Source organism: Amaranthus tricolor, chromosome 6 (assembly GCF_026212465.1).
Source record: "Amaranthus tricolor cultivar Red isolate AtriRed21 chromosome 6, ASM2621246v1, whole genome shotgun sequence".
In the NCBI taxonomy this organism is placed as follows: Eukaryota; Viridiplantae; Streptophyta; class Magnoliopsida; order Caryophyllales; family Amaranthaceae; genus Amaranthus; species Amaranthus tricolor.
Genome location: NC_080052.1, coordinates 25,531,724 through 25,550,032, shown reverse-complemented (window position 1 = coordinate 25,550,032; position 18,309 = coordinate 25,531,724). Strand labels below are relative to the sequence as shown.

At 34.7% G+C, this 18,309-nt stretch overlaps 2 protein-coding genes across 2 annotated transcripts; one reads left to right on the top strand and one right to left on the bottom strand.

The window, feature by feature from the left end:
- Positions 1–181: 181 nt before the first annotated feature.
- LOC130814480 (glutaredoxin-C4) lies at positions 182–7,009 on the bottom strand. Its single transcript, XM_057680560.1, has 5 exons — positions 6,557–7,009; positions 3,129–3,202; positions 1,476–1,574; positions 1,267–1,388; positions 182–463 (listed from the first exon to the last, which is right to left on the bottom strand). Exons 1-4 carry the CDS (start codon positions 6,934–6,936, stop codon positions 1,312–1,314), a joined length of 630 nt encoding a protein of 209 aa, XP_057536543.1. The 5' UTR covers positions 6,937–7,009; the 3' UTR covers positions 182–463; positions 1,267–1,311.
- Positions 7,010–8,452: 1,443 nt separating this feature from the next.
- Positions 8,453–17,256, top strand: LOC130814479 (mannosyl-oligosaccharide 1,2-alpha-mannosidase MNS3). The gene is made up of 6 exons (XM_057680559.1): positions 8,453–8,812; positions 12,173–13,140; positions 14,518–14,779; positions 15,972–16,169; positions 16,320–16,468; positions 16,560–17,256. The coding sequence occupies exons 1-6, from the start codon at positions 8,735–8,737 to the stop codon at positions 16,816–16,818; spliced, it is 1,914 nt and encodes a 637-aa protein (XP_057536542.1). The 5' UTR covers positions 8,453–8,734; the 3' UTR covers positions 16,819–17,256.
- The last annotated feature ends 1,053 nt before the right edge of the window (positions 17,257–18,309 follow it).

The window sequence follows — 18,309 nt, the reverse complement described above, 5'->3', positions numbered from 1 at the left end:
TACACCAGGTAATAGCAACAAAAATTTCGGATATCTCTCCAGGAACATACATAAATGGTCTCTGTTATGATTGTCAAAGGCTGCCACCAGGAGTATTTTCGGGAAAACAGGAATCGTAGCTGAACCTGCTAAACACGAAATGTTGCTTGTACAAGAATCACAAGAAAACAGTAGCAAACTGTAGTAAAAAAAACTGTCTACTGATACTCATAAGTGAAAAACCACGTCTGAAAGGATACAATTTGGTCCAGAATCATGTTCGACATTTCAAAAACGGAGAAACAAAAGGCTGCAATTGTATTCCCTACTTTTATTTCTGGGCCAAGGATAAGTAAAGACTGCATTTGGATTGTCAACTAATGCAATGGAATATGACTACATTGTTTGTAAATATAATAGCATAGTGTACAATGGGTTCAAAATTCTCATGAACGCTTCAGTTTGTGGCCTGCTTGACTAGTACCTGAAACAATCACATACAGTTCTCCATATCAGCAAAACAAAGTTTAAGAATTAGAATATAATCATCATAATCATCAGGCTAAAGGCACAGAATTTCACAATCAAGCTGTTCTTCATGGTAGTTTTTGACCTATCGCACAACCTGAGTAGTTATCACTTATCAGTTATCATTGTAAATGTCCTCGTTTCATATGGAGAATGTCACTTAATGCTGTCTTCTCAATACTTAAATAGTCACGAGTAATTAATTGAAGACTTAATAAGGTGCATAGCCAATAAAGCAGTTTCGTCTTTGCTAAACCATTTTGCACAACTTAATAAAAGAAAACAAGGAAAGACACATATCTAGAATCTATTAAGTAAAGACCAGAGTCTGCTCAAAATAAGAAAGTGTCTTCAAGTGCACCATTAGGAGATCACAATCTACAAGATTATCGGAATCGTGACAAGACTTTGAGCCCTATATCCAAGAAAAGGATTCATGACTCCATAAAAATATGTATATAGGGAAAGAGAGATCACTACACATGAGCATTTTAACGATGAATATGGAGTGATGATGTTGCATGGCTATTGTCCCAAAGAAAACATCACTAAAGATGGCGTGTCTTTTAGTTTGCCTATAGTAATAGCACTGATTTCAATAATACCTATATGTTATCGAAGACGTTTTGTTACAAACTTCACATGCTGAACGCATGAACTTTACAGATAAGCAAATAAAAGATCATATTGAAATACATGAATATTCAAAGTGCAGGACCATGCTGAAACAATTATTGATATACAAAAAATTATACCCACCTTCAATCTAAAAATATGACTACATAATGCTTCATCAATAACATATCACAGATCATCACGATCAGTTGAATCAATGCCCAGAAGTTTGGCTAACTCTCCATTTTGGTAGGCTTCCACAGTATCTGAAAGTAAATTTTATCTTCCAAGTCATTTTACAGTTTTAGAGGAAGGTAGTGTTACTCAAAGTGTACAATGCAGAAGCAACTCACCATCTGATCCTCCAATGTGCTTTCCATTGATGAAGACCTGAGGTACTGTGCGCCTCCCAACAATACCACTGAGTGCGTCTTGAATATTCCAACCATCATCTGCAGAACCAAAGAAAATAACCCTTGAAAACAGGGAAAGTATGTATAGGTAGTCGGCCAACTCCAACAAGGAAGTTAGACTACAAGAAAAGACTATTTCTAGACTCCCATTCAGTTGCTAAACAAAGACAGCGTCCCTTAGAAGTTGCAAGATACAGTCAATGGCTAACAAACATCTGCTTTTTGATTCTCAAATAGATTAAAGTACATACAAAGTAAAATGGACTTATTACTTCATATCTTCCTGATGCAGGTTTGTAGGTTTGCAGGTTTGCATGTTTAATAGTAACCCTAAGTTAACAAAGCCTAATTTGGACTATCCAACAGTCAAAATACTGAGAAAAGAAACTACAACTGTTGTTTGGCTGTCCTCAAAATTCCTTACTACTTCATGGTCGTTCAGAAACATCCCTGTAATCTTGGTAGTAGGTACTTATAACACTTTTTCAATCTAGAAGACTTGTTGGGACCAAGTGTTACACAATTCGCTAATTTCCACGAGAATTGTGAGGTGAGACAAGCAAATTATGGCTGGTTTTGGTTTGCGTGGTCCACTTTAAGCTACAACGATTTCAAAAGGCAATTTGGATAATGAAATGGACAACATTAAGTCCATGCAAAATAGTGAACCCAGTATCCTATACAAAACATGATAGAACCTTAGAAAGGATTGTAATCCGGAGAAGATCAAAAATAGGGGGAGAGACTATGTAACACAGTCATGACACGGTGATGCTGGCAAGATTTTGCACAATGGAAGTGCTATATAAACTAACAACGAACATAGCTCATCTACACAATGAAAACCTAACTTCTTGAATATCATATTTCAAATAGCCCTTCGGTAACCATTCAAAGTTAATTCTCCTCAAAAAAGAGCCAAAGATGCTACACTACTAAAGGTTGTGTAAAAAGTAATGTAGGGTTTTTCATGATTGCTTTAAATGAACATAGCACATCGATACACAAACTTTCAGAAAATTCCTCATGCTTACAAATTTGGGGATGTGGTCATGAACAATATAATTCAGCGCCCACAGGTAATATCATATTATAATTTGAAACATTAGGCCTAATATAAGAAATGGCGCTACGTCGCTACCCTCATAAGCAATAAGTCAATTATTATACTCACAATGCTGTGATGCAGTCAAGATTTAATACAATGATTTTCATAAATCTTGAAAAGTAAAATTTATATCTAACTAGATAGCATAGTAGGCTGTGATTCCACCATTCATATGTTCTAATTAGGACAGACAAAGTTATAAGTTTGGGGTTCTAGTCCCTGGAATGATCCTACCTTCTCTCATAATTTCTATCTTTTCTCAATCCTTTAATACTGCCATCATATGCACCTAAAATTGTTCTACCTTAATCTCTTATTCTAATCATATTAAAGACAATATAAGCAAGTCAATCAATATGAGAAAATTCATTGCTTGTTAATAATAGTCCACAATTTCCATCAATGTACAAGAAAACTTGTGATCTAACAATAAGCTTAAACATTTGCATCAAATTTAAGTGTCCAACAGGCCTTCTTATATTTACCTCTCTCGTCCAGCTCAATAACATGTGGTGCTTGGTTCAGCTCTTTAAAAACCTCCTTCGCCCTCCTACAGTACCTGTACAATAGCAGAATCCACCGAGTAATTTAGAGCACACGGAGATATGAGATATCAGAGAAAGAAAATAGCCATGTGATGTGATACACTACAGTCTACTAAGAAACAGAGTTAACCTAGACCACATGACTTTCTTCAAAAGTAATACTTTCAAAAATGTGACCTAAGCAATGACTAAACAGGTTACAAAAGCAATTACCTTACAGACAAAAGGTTTTAATTTCTTAATAATGCATAGAACATGTTTCTAATGAGGCAATAAGTAGTATCAAAGAGCTTTGTAAATTAATTGTGTAAACCTCAGTCCCCCAGGCTGTAAATAAATTAATTTCTCTCAAAAAGAAGCTCAAGACAATCAACAAGACCAAAACCATCTCTATGCTACGTGCCTGATCTCATCCAATTTCCATGGGTACACAAGCCAAGCCAGAGGGACCCCATCAACCAATATATATAATCCACATTTAAAATACCCTTTTTCTCACTTTTCGCTTCCTTGACCTAAAATATCTATTAAAAATATGTTTCAAAGTGTCACTGTGACAATAAAACAAAAATGGCAAATCCTTGTTCCCAACAATATGGGGTCGGCTATATGAAACAAAACAAATTAACATGGATATCATCACCTTTCCTTCTTTAGGGTTCAAGTTCACTAAAACCCTTCTACTCTTATACCATGGTCTCACTTAGAGTCTTCAATTACTTCATAATGCAACACCTCCCTCAAGGCCACACCACCATTGTAGATGGCTGATGATCATTCAACCTCCCCCCACCTCACCATCGTGACAATTGTTCACCGCACTTTTTGCAGTATTAATGTCCCATGACTATTCACTACCACCGACAACACCAAAGTAGCCACAATCCCATAACCACTAAAATTCCCCACCCCCATTATCGAACCTCACACCCAACTAGCCATTGCATATATTAAGCCTAATGAGAGAGAAAGTCAAGAAAAGAGAGGAAACACGTTCCAACTGACCTTGACTAGTGTTGGTTATGGCTAGAGCAACAACAACTATGCTAAGAGGGGAACATTGTTGAGACTTTGGCTAAGAGGTTGTTAAGCTTCTAGCCTTTTAAGGCTGAATAATGATTTTGAGATGATGATGGCTGAGAATTGAGGATGGTAAAATCATTTTCTTTAACCAAACATGATATCCAAGCAAAATGGGCCCCTAAATACTATTGCTTTATTCTATGGAATTTACTCCCGCTCAGCAATACTCATGTTAATATATTCCGCATTAGGAATTCCTTGTATGAGATTGTCATCTTTTGTTTAAAGAACTACTAAGTCAACTTAGTATCCGCACAAAAAGTTAGATGTAAACAATCGTGGAGCAAATGCAACACCCTTTAGTTCAACTTTCAAAACAAGATATCACCATAAAAGTGCACTCCCACAAGGGCCTTCGATTCCTTAATTCATACCTTCGGTTATCCATCATTGATCTCAAAAGGTAGGTGGATATCTATAACAAAATCCTATCATCACAATGCCATTAAGTGGCTCCGATGTATATCGAACAACCTTGCCATCAAAAAGAAAGCTATTTCCAATTGACTCTTGATAACTATATAAAATGGTCGTCATCCCTAGTTTTTTCACACAAAATCCATGAAGCACTTCAGCAGATAAACTATTTTTCTTCTATCACTGTTATCAAAAATCCAAGGCCCAAAATTTGTTCTGTTTCAAGTTTCCACACACACAAGCAAAAACAATAAAGTGGGTAGATATCTTATCATTAAAGACCATGAACTTGACCAGTGAATGATGCCTTCCCGGTCTACAAACTGTATGTTGAGGCACTTCATCTTGATTAATCTTTCAACTTCCAGCAGTTTTATCAGTCCTTCGGCCATAGCATAAAAACAATGCCGCATTGCATCGCGTCGGCCGCGTTGTAAATGTTTTCAAAATTAGCAAACCGATATTTACCACGTTGTAAAAGTGTTAAAAAACCACATTTTGGACCGTATCAAGGGTTATCTTATGGTTTCGACCGATATTTAGGTGCTATGATAATCGCATCACTTCCATTACAGCATCAACGTTCCGTTACCGCATTTTACACTATGGTCCTTCCTTTCTCCATCTAACGGTCTCTAATGATAAATCTTTCAACTTCCACCTTACAATTACGTAGATCGAACAACCTTTCTCTGTAAACCCAGTGTATCAAATGCATTTCATCTGGATGTACTACACCCTTAAATTTGAAAAATCAAGATTAAGTGTCTGTAAACAAATCTTAGAGTGATGAAGCAGGATTAATTACATTACATAGTTGAATTGATGAATAGAAGGACAGTACACTTGAATGTAAAACAAGAATGCAGGTTGCAAACAAGAATAACGGTCTCTAATGATAAATCTTTCAACTTCCACCTTACAATTACGTAGATCGAACAACCTTTCTCTGTAAACCCAGTGTATCAAATGTATTTCATCTGGATGTACTACACCCTTAAATTTGAAAAATCAAGATTAAGTGTCTGTAAACAAATCTTAGAGTGATGAAGCAGGATTAATTACATTACAAAGTTGAAGTGATGAATAGAAGGACAGTACACTTGAATGTAAAACAAGAATGCAGGTTGCAAACAAGAAGCAATTCAAAGAATAGTACCATTAATCACTGTGACATTTAAAAACTTAACAAGGAACAAAGAGACATTTAAATTCTAAACGAAGCAAAAGCATGAACCAACTTCCAAAGCTGAGGAATAAAGCAAGTACCATCTTCATATTCTAAGAAGTTCCGGCAAGCTTTTACATTAGGCTACAATATACTACCAGGGGAGAGATTAATTATCCACATCACATGTCTTCACCTATGACGTAAATACCAAATTTTGACGGTTAAAGAACTAAAATGTACTAAATTTCCACTTTTATGATGACGTGCCTCAAGCCCCTGATATCTCTCATTATTATTAAACAATGGTATCCAATTCTTTTCGTTTTGCAAAATGTTGATCATCAACCAAGGCATTTAAGATCTCCAATGGAAGACAAAATATATTCTAGTTGAAGGCATCACTCTAGCAAGAGAGTAGTTTTCCTAATAGTTTTATGCACTCTTCATTTACCTCAAGTACTACTTCTCAATACCTAATCGAATTCAAAATCCCAAACATCGCATTGTCAAGTAGGAATTTACCTACATAGAATAGCAATATACTCCTACATTACTTTTGGCCAATCAAAGCCTAAATCAAATTCAAAACCTCAAACCTTTATCAACAATACCAAAATGAAGCTCAAACATACAAATCTTAACAGAAACCAAAGATGCAAAACTAAAATAGAGTACATAAGGCTAAAAAGAGAATTACGGGCAATAAGATTTGGAGAAAATGACGATTTGATGAGAAGAAATAGTTTTCTTAACGAAAACCTCGGGAGATGAAGCAGATGCAGACGATGAAGTCGCAAGTAAAACCGACAACAAAATCATCATTGCAAAACGGCGCCGTGCGATTTGTCCCTCCATTTTCGGCGATGTTTGAGCTTCAGATCCTGCTGGGTGCTGAAGTATTGCTTTGTTAATGTCGAAAAGTGATGATTTCTTTTTGATACGATTATGAGAAAGAATGTAACTTTGGAACGTAAGAAAATTAATAGTCCTGATTGAATCTTGAAATGGATAGATTAATTGGGGTTTTTGTTTTACAAAATGAAAACGTAGGTGTTTAAGTAAATTGGTTAGAACCATAATGTTGAACCAATGATATTTTGCCCTAATTTGTTAGAACTTGTGGGCAAATCAAGAGTAGAGTACAGAGTTGGTGTAGTCTTGGTGTGGCTTGATTCCTATTTTTCTAGACGGGTGCAGGGTCGTTAAAACCTAAAACTTCATAATCAAATACATTTATAAATTACTGTAAATTCTAACTATATTAATAACAAGTACATGATTGTGTCCAAATAGAGACGAGCAAAGCTACGACACTAGATAGTGTAGTGAAAGTAGAATGCTACATATTTTTGGATTTTGCTGATAAGATAAAAAAAAATAGAATTCTCTAGTAATAAGTCAAATTACGGATTGAGCATACTTATGTGGACATTGAGACATGTAATTCTACACTTTTCAAATCCTACGAGTTTCCTATAATGAATTGAGATCTATAACAAAACAAGCTTATAGGCGGGACATGGCTAACATGACTTCATATACAATGTGATCACAACACACATCAAGAATGTGAATAACAAAAAACTATGAACACAAAACGAATAAATTATTAGCACAAAACGAAGAATTAGAAAACAAAATGGAATTGGATTTGGATAGGAAACACACTCCAATTGTCAATTAAAAATTAAAAACAATTCAATTCAATAAGTACAATAATTTTGAAAACAAACTTGAAAATATCGTAGTTCAATTGAAATCTCCAATAGAATTAGGGCTAAAAAGTAATAAAGTCTAAAATTAAGCAAGGAAAAAGATGGAAAAAGAAGGATGAGAAAGAAGATAGATAAACCTAGCTTAGTAGTTATGTTCATTTTAAATAATACTTTAGTAAATAATTTTCTAAAAATAAGATACAATAGCCCAAGTATAACCGAGTTGGCTTTCTTAAACATGCATAGTCTTATTTTTCCCGTTGCATCTAATACGCATATTAAATTTCAAAAGGTTACCAATTCTCGGTCGAGGGTCATATTTGGGCACATATAATATGATATCGAAAAACTATTGAGTTTAGTTTACAACCCAAATTGTCTTGCATTAAGGCATTTTGCTATAAAAAGTTATAATCTCCTGCTATCTTTGTAAAATTCTTCATCAAAGTCAAAATCACCATCCAAATTGTATTTGCTTATTTGTTTTGTCAAACATCTTTGAACTTTCAATTTAATTGTTTGACTTACAAAAAAAATTGAAAATTATTATAAACAGTAGATACATTTATTTTAGTAAATATATTTAATAGGTGGGTTTGTTTTCAACAAATCGACCAAAGATCGATTTATTATTAACAACATACACCTAAAAAATCGAAAATACCAGAATCATTATAATCAATCGTGATCCTAAGTATTTAATCTATATTCAATACTAACGATTCTATCAAATTAACTCGTAAGAAATTGATAAGCGGACCATAATCATTCTTAACTCTCCCCTCCTATTACCCGTACCCAATAACGACTACAGTCTAAATATAAGAATGGTAAATTAACGTAGTGGTTAAAGACTTTCGTTTTCTACTTATATTTCCCTGCCTTACTCGTACGTGTAGTGTTGACCCACAAAGCCACAACTTAGAAGTTATTTTCAATTTCAAGCTACATTCTGCAATACTCATACTCACATGAATAAAATCAATCTATCTAATTCCATTATTGATCAGATCCCATTTCCTTCAAGATCATCTAAGTTCTTCCTTCTTGTTTAATGCAATATTGAAATGCCCTGATCTAAATCTCTATCTATTGTATTTCAAAATCACAAGGGAAAATTGGAATTATCTTTGATTGAATTGATTGATTCATCTGTGAGCATGTCGAAGTCTCTGCCGTATTCTATGAAAGATGTTCACTATGATAATGCCAAGTTTCGCCATCGTTCTCTTTCCAAGGTTGCTTATTCAGTCCCCTCTTTCGTTTATCGATTGTTTTATTTTGTACTTTATAGTTGAAAATCGGTGGATTATGGATAATTCTTAGGGTTTGGCTTGTGTACTTGTGATGATGATTTAATTTATACTCCATTTTAGATTATTGTTCTTGGCTGGGACTTTTGTTTCAATGTAGCTCGTGAACTTCATCTTTATACAGCCAAATCATCTAATTTGAATGTCCTTAACTCATTACACATTTGCATAATTAATACCCAGAATTGCTTTAGTGCTAATTTTTTTGGATATGAGTGGTTGATTGAAGTACTTTATAATTATGAATATGATACAGCTAGTTACCCAATATGGCTTATTAAATGTGAACATTTGATCAGCTAGTTACCCAATATGGCTTATTAAATGTGAACATTTGATCTATGATCCATTAATTCTGTGCTGTGGAACCCTTGTCCTTGAAAGGTTCCAACTCTATTGCAGGGTCCTTGCATAACACAAATGATACCTGATTGTGAGTCTTGTTTGATTTACATAGGTCAAATATTATAAAACATTCTAGCATTGTTAGGTTTGGATTAGAAATAAAAGAAGTTGGTTATGCTTGCAAAAAATATGTTGACTTATTTTTTTATCATAGAAGAAATTTGTTATGATGTCTGTCATCTATGCTTACCAAGTAGTCTGCCGGCACTGCACATTTGAGGGGACATTAGATACTGCTGTTACTCAATGGAGGCTTTTGAGTTTTGTTGACTCGGTAACAATCGAATATTGCTAATGATTGTTGTAACTTATGAACTTTGAAGGACATCAAAATGAATATTTCTTTATCGTTGAGTGCTTTGAGATATGAAATTGGAGTTGACAACCAACATCAGTATTCATCACATCATCTAATTGTAGCTTGGGGATAGTTCAGGCAGCTTGGAGCCTTGGACTATACTTATGTTTTGCTTTAATTTGTCATTGACTTGTGTTATGTTTGGATAGGGGGAAATGGAGGAAAAACAAGGGGAGGAAAGTAGAAGGATTTTATTTCCCTCATTTGGATACCAATAGTGGAAGGGAGGGAGAAACTCTTTCTCATTTTGAAAAAAACAAAATTCTCCAACATTAGAAAGATTTCGAAGGAAAACACATCTACCTTCCCTCCCCTTTCTTTCCCTTCCCCTCCTTTCCTTCTAAAAATGATATCCAAACAGTGTTAGTCTCAACTATCCAGCTGTTGAAGTGTTTGCTTGTTCTTCCTAATCTGGAGTTTACCTATAAAACAATCAAAGATAAATAATCCTCTCTTCGTCCAACAATGAAGTTCCTAGTTGATTTGATACGAATAAGAATATTTGTTGAATACAGTGAAAATAAGTGGAAGTGGTTGTAGACAGAGAAAACATTGTGCAAAACATTTCTTGTATTATTGGGTCGCAACCATATTGTAAAGGTTTTTAAGCTTACAACGATTGAAACCGAGACAACTGTGAAGCCATATGCTTTGACTGCAAAAGTCGTTTCGCAATTATTGTTATGATCGCGACCGAAACCTTATTTTTGCATTATGAGAGAAGAGACAAGGCATGAAACAAGGAAAAATACAAGCACATAAATAGGGAGTAAAAGGTTAATTATACAAAGAATGCAAAATTGAAAAATGATTTTACAAAACTAATGACGTTACCGGGAAGTCTATAGAGGATTTTGTTCAAGATAATAATAAGGTTTTTTATTTGTGAAGTGTGTGGAGTGCCCCAAAGTACTAGAAAATATCGTAGTGTCTTTGTTAGGCTTAAGGTGAAGGTGGGGTATGGTGGGGACAGTTCAGAGAGTTACAATTATCTATGAATAGAGCCTGTTGGACAATTGTTTGAGATATATAGTAAGCCATCAGCCACTGCAACCCATAATGTAGAAATGTACAAATGATACTGCAACTATGTGCACAGATGGTATGAATTATAATGTATGATTTTCCAAAAACACTTGTTCTCTCTAACTTTAGACTTGGGTGCGGTTTTTGAACTGGTTCAATCCTTGCATGCTTAAGGTTAAGATTTATGTGATTTTTTCTTTTTGCAGTGCTGCCTTGCTTGGCTTATGAACACTATCTCCAAAAAATTTTTTGTTCTCCTTGGAGAGGGTAATTATTTGTTGATTTTGAAAGTGGAATATATATGATGAGTTATTTTTGAGTGTGAATTACACCTTTTCAATCTGTAAAGTATGAGATCCTCTATAAGAGGGGGTTTGGAGGATAATAACTTAGGAGTAATCAATGTTATTTCTTGCTATTTAGAAGTAATACAGTGACACCACCATTTCTCATGTCCTAGAAGGAATGAAGACAAAGTCAATTTTGTGGAATCATAAATCTTGTTGTTCCATTGATTTTGGTCTTTTCAAGCTTTTCTCTCTTTCAGTAGAAAAATATTTGCTTTTTTTTTTCTTTTACATTGAAAATATTTCTCTAGTTCCTAGCAAAAAACAAAACCCTATTTCTCTTGTTACTTTAGTAATGCTTTTGATGGAAATAGACAAGCCCTTTATGGATAATGCTTAGTAGAGCCTATGACCACTCTTATTTTCATAACAATTATGTGCAATTATCGAATTTTAGCAAGGGTTTTCCATGGCATAAAGAAATTCAATTTCCCCCTTTCGTGGAAATCCATCATGTATTATGTAAATGGTGTTTTGAAGTCACATTGTGAAATCTGTTATTGATCGTCAGTTCATCGCTTCATCACTTTTGGTGTCGTGATTTAATATTAAGTCATTATATGCAGTTAAACAGGGGGCATATAAGGAACTTTTAGACTTATATATAGCAAAATTCTAAATAAGAGTATGTGGTTTGGAAAGTTAATGTTTGACTATTGTATGAAAATTATGCTCTAAAATTCGTAATTACAACGATTAACTGAGAATTACCCTACTGCCATGACTGTCAATCTCATGTAATTAAATTCTTTTGATTGCCATCATAAATTGACCACTATTTTCATACTAATCTATGAAGTTATTTATTATATGTACCTTTGGTGAACTTGGGAACTTATAAGTTATATCTGGCATGATTACATGCGCAAGTGTAATTTTGGTTCTAAATAAAGTGTCAAGGTGTCCATATAATGTCAGTTGTTAAGGATCTAACTTGGGTACTTTGGGTAAAACAATAGAATAGTAACATAAATTGTTGCTAAAACATGACCACTTGAGCTGACTTTTAGAAGTCTTACTCGGATACACCAAGACCAGTAAATAGCATTGGAATGTTTGGTTAGTAATTTATTTTGCTGTATATTGATCAATTTATTGTTACTTTCTTTATATTAATTCAACTTCACATATGATTTGGTTGTTTTGTAGGTCTTTAACCAGACCATGGTGATCAACAATGTTAAACGTGAATGTCTGAGGTGTAGCACTGGGAAGTTTCTGGTGGTTATTCTGCTTTTTGGACTTGCTTATCTCATGCTTACACCACCAAGAAACGTTATTCCTTCCCATGGAGTAGATTATACTAGAATGGATGAAGACAATGTTACAGTGGACAGTAGTACTGGATTTAGGAGATTCTTTAGAAAATCACTTAGACTACCACCTAGACTACCCCCTAGGCTACCCCCTCGATTATCGCCTGATGAGATGCATAATAGAAATAAATCTTTGACCCAACTAGAGGCTGAAGCATCAAAATGGAGGTGGAAACAGCAACGAGTTAAAGAGGCTTTTATTCATGCTTGGTCTGGTTACAAAAAGTATGCTATGGGTTTCGACGAACTTATGCCGTTAAGTAAGAGGGGAATCGATGGTTTAGGAGGTCTTGGTGCAACAGTTGTGGATGCTCTGGATACAGCCATGATAATGGGCACCGATGATATTGTTAATGATGCTGGATCTTGGATTGAAACTCACCTTATTGAAAGGATTAGTCAGAAAGGACAAGTGAATTTGTTTGAAACTACGATACGTGTTTTGGGCGGTCTTCTGAGTGCTTATCATTTAAGTAGTGAAGCAAGTGTACAATCAGCATCAGTGGGCCCGAAACCAAGTGTTTACCTAAAAACTGCTACATTTCTAGCAGATCGCTTGTTTTCTGCTTTTACTTCTAGCCCAACACCCATTCCATTCAGTGATGTTGTGTTACGAGATAACACATCACATCCAGCCCCAGATGGTTTAAGTAGTACATCAGAAGCCTCTACTCTTCAACTCGAATTCAATTATCTCAGTGATATATCTGGTGACCAAAAGTATAGCGTCGAAGCAATGAAGGTATTAGAGCATATGAAGACTCTACCTAAGATAGAGGGGCTTGTTCCTATTTATATAAGGTATTTAATTTCAAGGACATTTATGCATTGAGTGGAAGAACGTTTACATCGTCAAATTCCTAAATGAGCTTCGTTAACTGTTTTACTTAGTGTCATATCTTTTTCCTAGATGTTTATGAATCTTGTGAAAAGTGTATTTTTTTCTTGTGTGTTTCCATTGAATCTGCATATACAGGGTTCCCCAATAGTTCCCTACTCCTCTGTCCATTAAGTTTGATGCAAAAATAGAGCATGCTATCATTTTAAGAGGGAAATCACAAAGCAGGGAAATATAGAGTATTAAAATGTGAAAAAGGAGGAAAGTCATGTAGAAGAGAGGAGAGTAACAAAAATAGAGATAACTCAAGATTGATTCACACGAGGAAGAGGAAGAGACAGAAATGAGGGAAAAAAGAGGTCAGATGATATGAGAGTTAATTTTTTACCAGAAAGTTAACTTCTGGAGCTTTCAAGATATCCCCCATCATCAAGTCATAAGCCTTACTAATCAAGAAGACACCATAACTTTCTAAAACCCCTCTCTAACCACCCCCAGAAAACACATGAGCTCAGCTTCATGTATTTCTTGAAGAACCAGGAAGCATAAATAGGGAGGAGAGAAGGATAGGATCCTGATCCTTGATGTAATAAGGTGCCCATCAACAATCTGTTGAGAGAAAAGAGGGCAATGTGAGGTCTTACAACCTGAAATTTTACAGAAACTTGGTGCAAATAGTGACAGATTATAGAGTAGTAGAGATATTAGGACTGAAAATTGTAATGTAATGACAGATTTGTACCAATGGAAATTTGATAATATAAACTAAACGAATGAGATAGTGTTTACAAGATTTCGAGGGGCTTGCACGTTAGGTTTTCAATACGAAATATTTTATGAGGGCTTTTTTTTCCCTCCTTTATTTATACTACTTTCGCCTAATAACTTATTTCCCAAGCTAACCAATTAACTATATAATCCCTATAGTACATTTCAATTGTCAACGCATTACATTTTGTTGGAGACTTTACCATACAAAAAATATAGCTGCAAACTAATCTGCTTTAGCAGATATGGTGAATGATAATATTCATCTGTAGTTTGTACTATGGCACAATGGTAAACAGAGAATATTTGGCGATCATGTACTAACCAGACAGTAAGAACTGAGGTATATGTCTCAAGGGTTTGCAAATATTGCCTGATTTTATTGTTTTCATGGAGCTTTTTGTAAATCCTGAATCGTCACTAGCTTATGGGTCCACATATTACTTTTGGATGTTTTTTTTTTCTTTTTTCCTCCATCTTTACTTCATTTTTATATCTAGTGCCTAGTGCCTAACCATTCATGATTTTGCTTTATTAAGGCTCTCTAATTTGTGTTTTGGGTCTCTTTGCAGTCCTCAAACGGGTGAATTTAGTGGAGAAAATATTAGACTTGGATCACGTGGTGACAGCTACTATGAGTATCTATTAAAGGTTTGGCTGCAACAGGGAGAGAATCCAAGCAGAAACTTAACGTACTTACACAATATTTATGAAGAAGCTATGAAGGGTGTTAGACACCTCCTCGTCCGAAAATCAATCCCAAACGGCTTGGTTTTTGTTGGGGAATTACCTTATGGAGCAAGTGGTTCTTTTAGTCCTAAAATGGATCATCTGGTATGTGCTATATATTAAACTTGCCTTTTGATAGAGTTCATCTGAATTGTATATTGTTTGTACCTTAATTTTCATTGATTGATTTAACTCAAGTAACCACTACTTATTTGATGTGAAGTTGTATCTGATGTTTGCTATCAAGGGTCAATCAGAAACAAACTCTTTGTTTTACAAGGATAAGGTTGCGTAAATCCGACTTTTAAACCCTGCCTCGATGAAAGCTTAGGTTAGACTTTGGAGCCGTTAATAGCATTTGGGAAATGGAGTGATGTTGTTGGTTTTACTCGCATATTATTAATTGTGGCTTTAAGTCTACTACTACATGGCTATTGTATTCGTTGGCATATTCAGATATTTTGAATGATGGGTTTCTTATATGTCATTGTTCTGGTAAAGAGAATCAGATAAATGTGGCTTGCCAAATGCCAACTGTTTTTAACTAATTTCAAAGCGGTTATGTATCAGCGCTTTGGGTGATCATGTATTCAGATTTAAAACCCACAAATTATCAAGTGAAAAATTGGTTTCATCTTTGGGAAGGTCTTGTATACTTCTGGTTATTTAGGAAATATTCACAACTATACATCTAAACCATATGTTATAATTTAATGAGAGCATGTCAAATTGGTTAGGCATTTTGTGAAATAATGAAAAAAAATTATTGTTTCAGTCTCCAATAGGCATAGTATTTTGTGAAACCTCTTTCCTAATTCCTAGTGATATTTTTTTATAACTTAAACTTTGAAGTCCTTGTAGCTGCTTGTTATAACTGAGAGGTTCAATTTTAATTTCTAGGTGTGCTGTTTTTATGATAATGCTGTTTTATGTTGTTAAAAGTGATTGCACTCTTATTTCCTTGTGATGGTCTTGTAAGGGATTCTTCATTATTGATGAAGTAGTTTAGCGGGGAAAGAATGATTTGAGCTGTTGTTTACCTGGGATTTTCGCTGATTTCTTTTTCTTGATATATATTTCATATAGCTAGTAGCCTAGTACCTTTATGTTTCCCAAATTTACCACAAAATTTCTTCTTTCCTAATTCTTTTTTTGTGTTGGGTCTTTTAGAAAGTCTCTCACAGTCTAGCTTTTTGTTTTGGGACTATTTAAGGTTGGATACATTTAATTGACCTCTTATGACTAATTTAATGGCATTGTCGTGGTTGTTTAAGTTTGTTAATGTTTTGTTCTTTAGGTGTGTTTTCTTCCAGGTACACTTGCACTTGGTGCCACCAAAGGTTTGACCAAGTCTAAAGCTATGAAGGAAAACTTGCTGAGCTTTGAAGACTTGGAGAATTTAAGGCTTGCGGAGGACTTGCTTAAAACTTGTGTTGAAATGTATTCAGTAACTTCAACTGGTCTTGCGCCAGAAATTGCTTACTTTCATGTGCAAGTTAGTACTTTCATGGCACTCCATCAGAAGTTTGAAGTTTTCTATTTCTTGCATCTATGATCAGCTTGTCTCCTAGTTTCGTTATGTGTGTCCATTTTCTTTTTTATTTATGTAATCGCTGTTATTTTCTGATACGGAATTTCCTATTAGGATTACTTTGAAGAAGGGCATGATGGTGGAAACAAGAGTTCAAAGTATCTGAATGACATAATCATCAAGCCCGCTGATCGTCACAATCTTTTACGTCCTGAAACAGTGGAATCCTTGTTCGTTTTGTACCGCATAACAGAAGACCCAAAGTTTGTCATACTTTCATTTCTTGTATAGATGTATTATATATTTTTAAGTACTGTCAGTTTATAAACTGAAAATCCTATCTCTGCACTGCAGATATCGTGAATGGGGATGGCAAATATTCGAGGCATTTGAGAAATATACCAAGGTTGATTCTGGTGGGTATACTTCTCTTGATGATGTGACTTCAATTCCTCCTCATAGAAGAGATAAAATGGAGACATTTTTCTTGGGTGAGACGCTTAAGTATCTGTACTTGCTTTTCGGAGACAGAAATCTTGTTCCGTTGGACAAATTTGTTTTCAACACTGAGGCACATCCTATTCCTATTAATTCTTCTGCAAAGAAACAGTAATGTATGAGGTGTAGTTTATCAATAGATCTTAGGAACTCTCCGCCTTGCTGTGAGTTTATGGAGGCATGGATCTAGCAGTTATAATTGACATGTTCATTCTCGCGAGTTCTCGAGAGTTCTGTAAGAAGAGCTTCGTGGGCCCATATTTAGTTTTACTGGCAATGGAAGATGGATGTGAACTTGCCAAGTGAAGATAACAAGCTTGAGGTTCGTTCATATTTTTTAATGGTTTCCCTCGTTCCAAAAACTTTACCAAACTGTAACATGTACGGAAAAATAGGTTATACTCGTGATGGGTTTCTCCCCCTGATTGTTTATCATACATACAACCTGGATTCTTACACAATTTTGTTATCCCAAGCAATGGGTTTGTTGTATACATATACCTTCCATTATCATTCAACTTATATACAAGTGGTCTGTAGAGTTTTTGCTATAGCTATACTCTCTTAAACTGCTTGTACTTTTTTTCACTGGTCAGGGCATGGCCGTAAACTATGAAGTTGCATTGTTTAAACAGTTGTGAATTGAGTTAAAACTTTAATTATTAGGGGATTAGACGAATTCAGCATTGTCTAATGACGAGAATGTTGTGTTTTCCTGATTGCTCTTAATTGTGAACAGGTGAACATCGTGCAAAATATTGCTTGTATTACCGTGTTGCGACCATATTGTAAGGGTGTGTTTGGTGATGTTGCTTTTTGCAATGAACATGGAATTAATAAACTGTTTCCATTACGATCTGATTAGTATTACCGGTTCTCGAGTGTTTTACAATTGGGCAAGGGAGGTAGCAGAGATAACTTGAAGTTTTTGGTTGCAGGTTATAAAGCTTGATGGTTGGAGAGTTTTGTAGGTGAACCCTTGTAATGTTACTTTTTTGGGTGCTCATATCAAGCAATAAATAAAGGAATGAAAGTAAATGATTCGTTTTTTCATTCTCATACCAAATAAATAATAACAATAATACTCAATTTATCAATTTTTCTTTTTTAATTAACTAATACCTTTTATTACATGTGTAAAATTTATACAAAACGACCTGTGTTGAAATTGATTATAATATAACGTAAAATCATTTGAATTAACATTAAAATTCATTTTGTGTGAAATGAGCCATCAATAAATAAGTGAATCTTCTATCCAATACTTTTTCCGATTTAATGTGATTCAAGACAATCTCATCTAACCCAATCTCCAAAACGAATCAACTCAATATTCTTCGATAAATCTGTCTCGGTTGAATCTTCCCGTAGCCACTTCTATATTGAATTAAAGTGTTACATAAGGTATTCAAAACAGATCCACTAATTTGATACTCACCGAACTTATGACTGAATTCAATTTGACCCCACTTAAAAATAGATTTATAATTATATAAAAAAAAGTATGTACGCAAAACTCAATTTTTGAGTTAACCCCAAACACCTAATCCAAAATCGATCAAATGAGCCGGGTGAATACCTCATATTTTAAGTAAAAAGAAAAGAG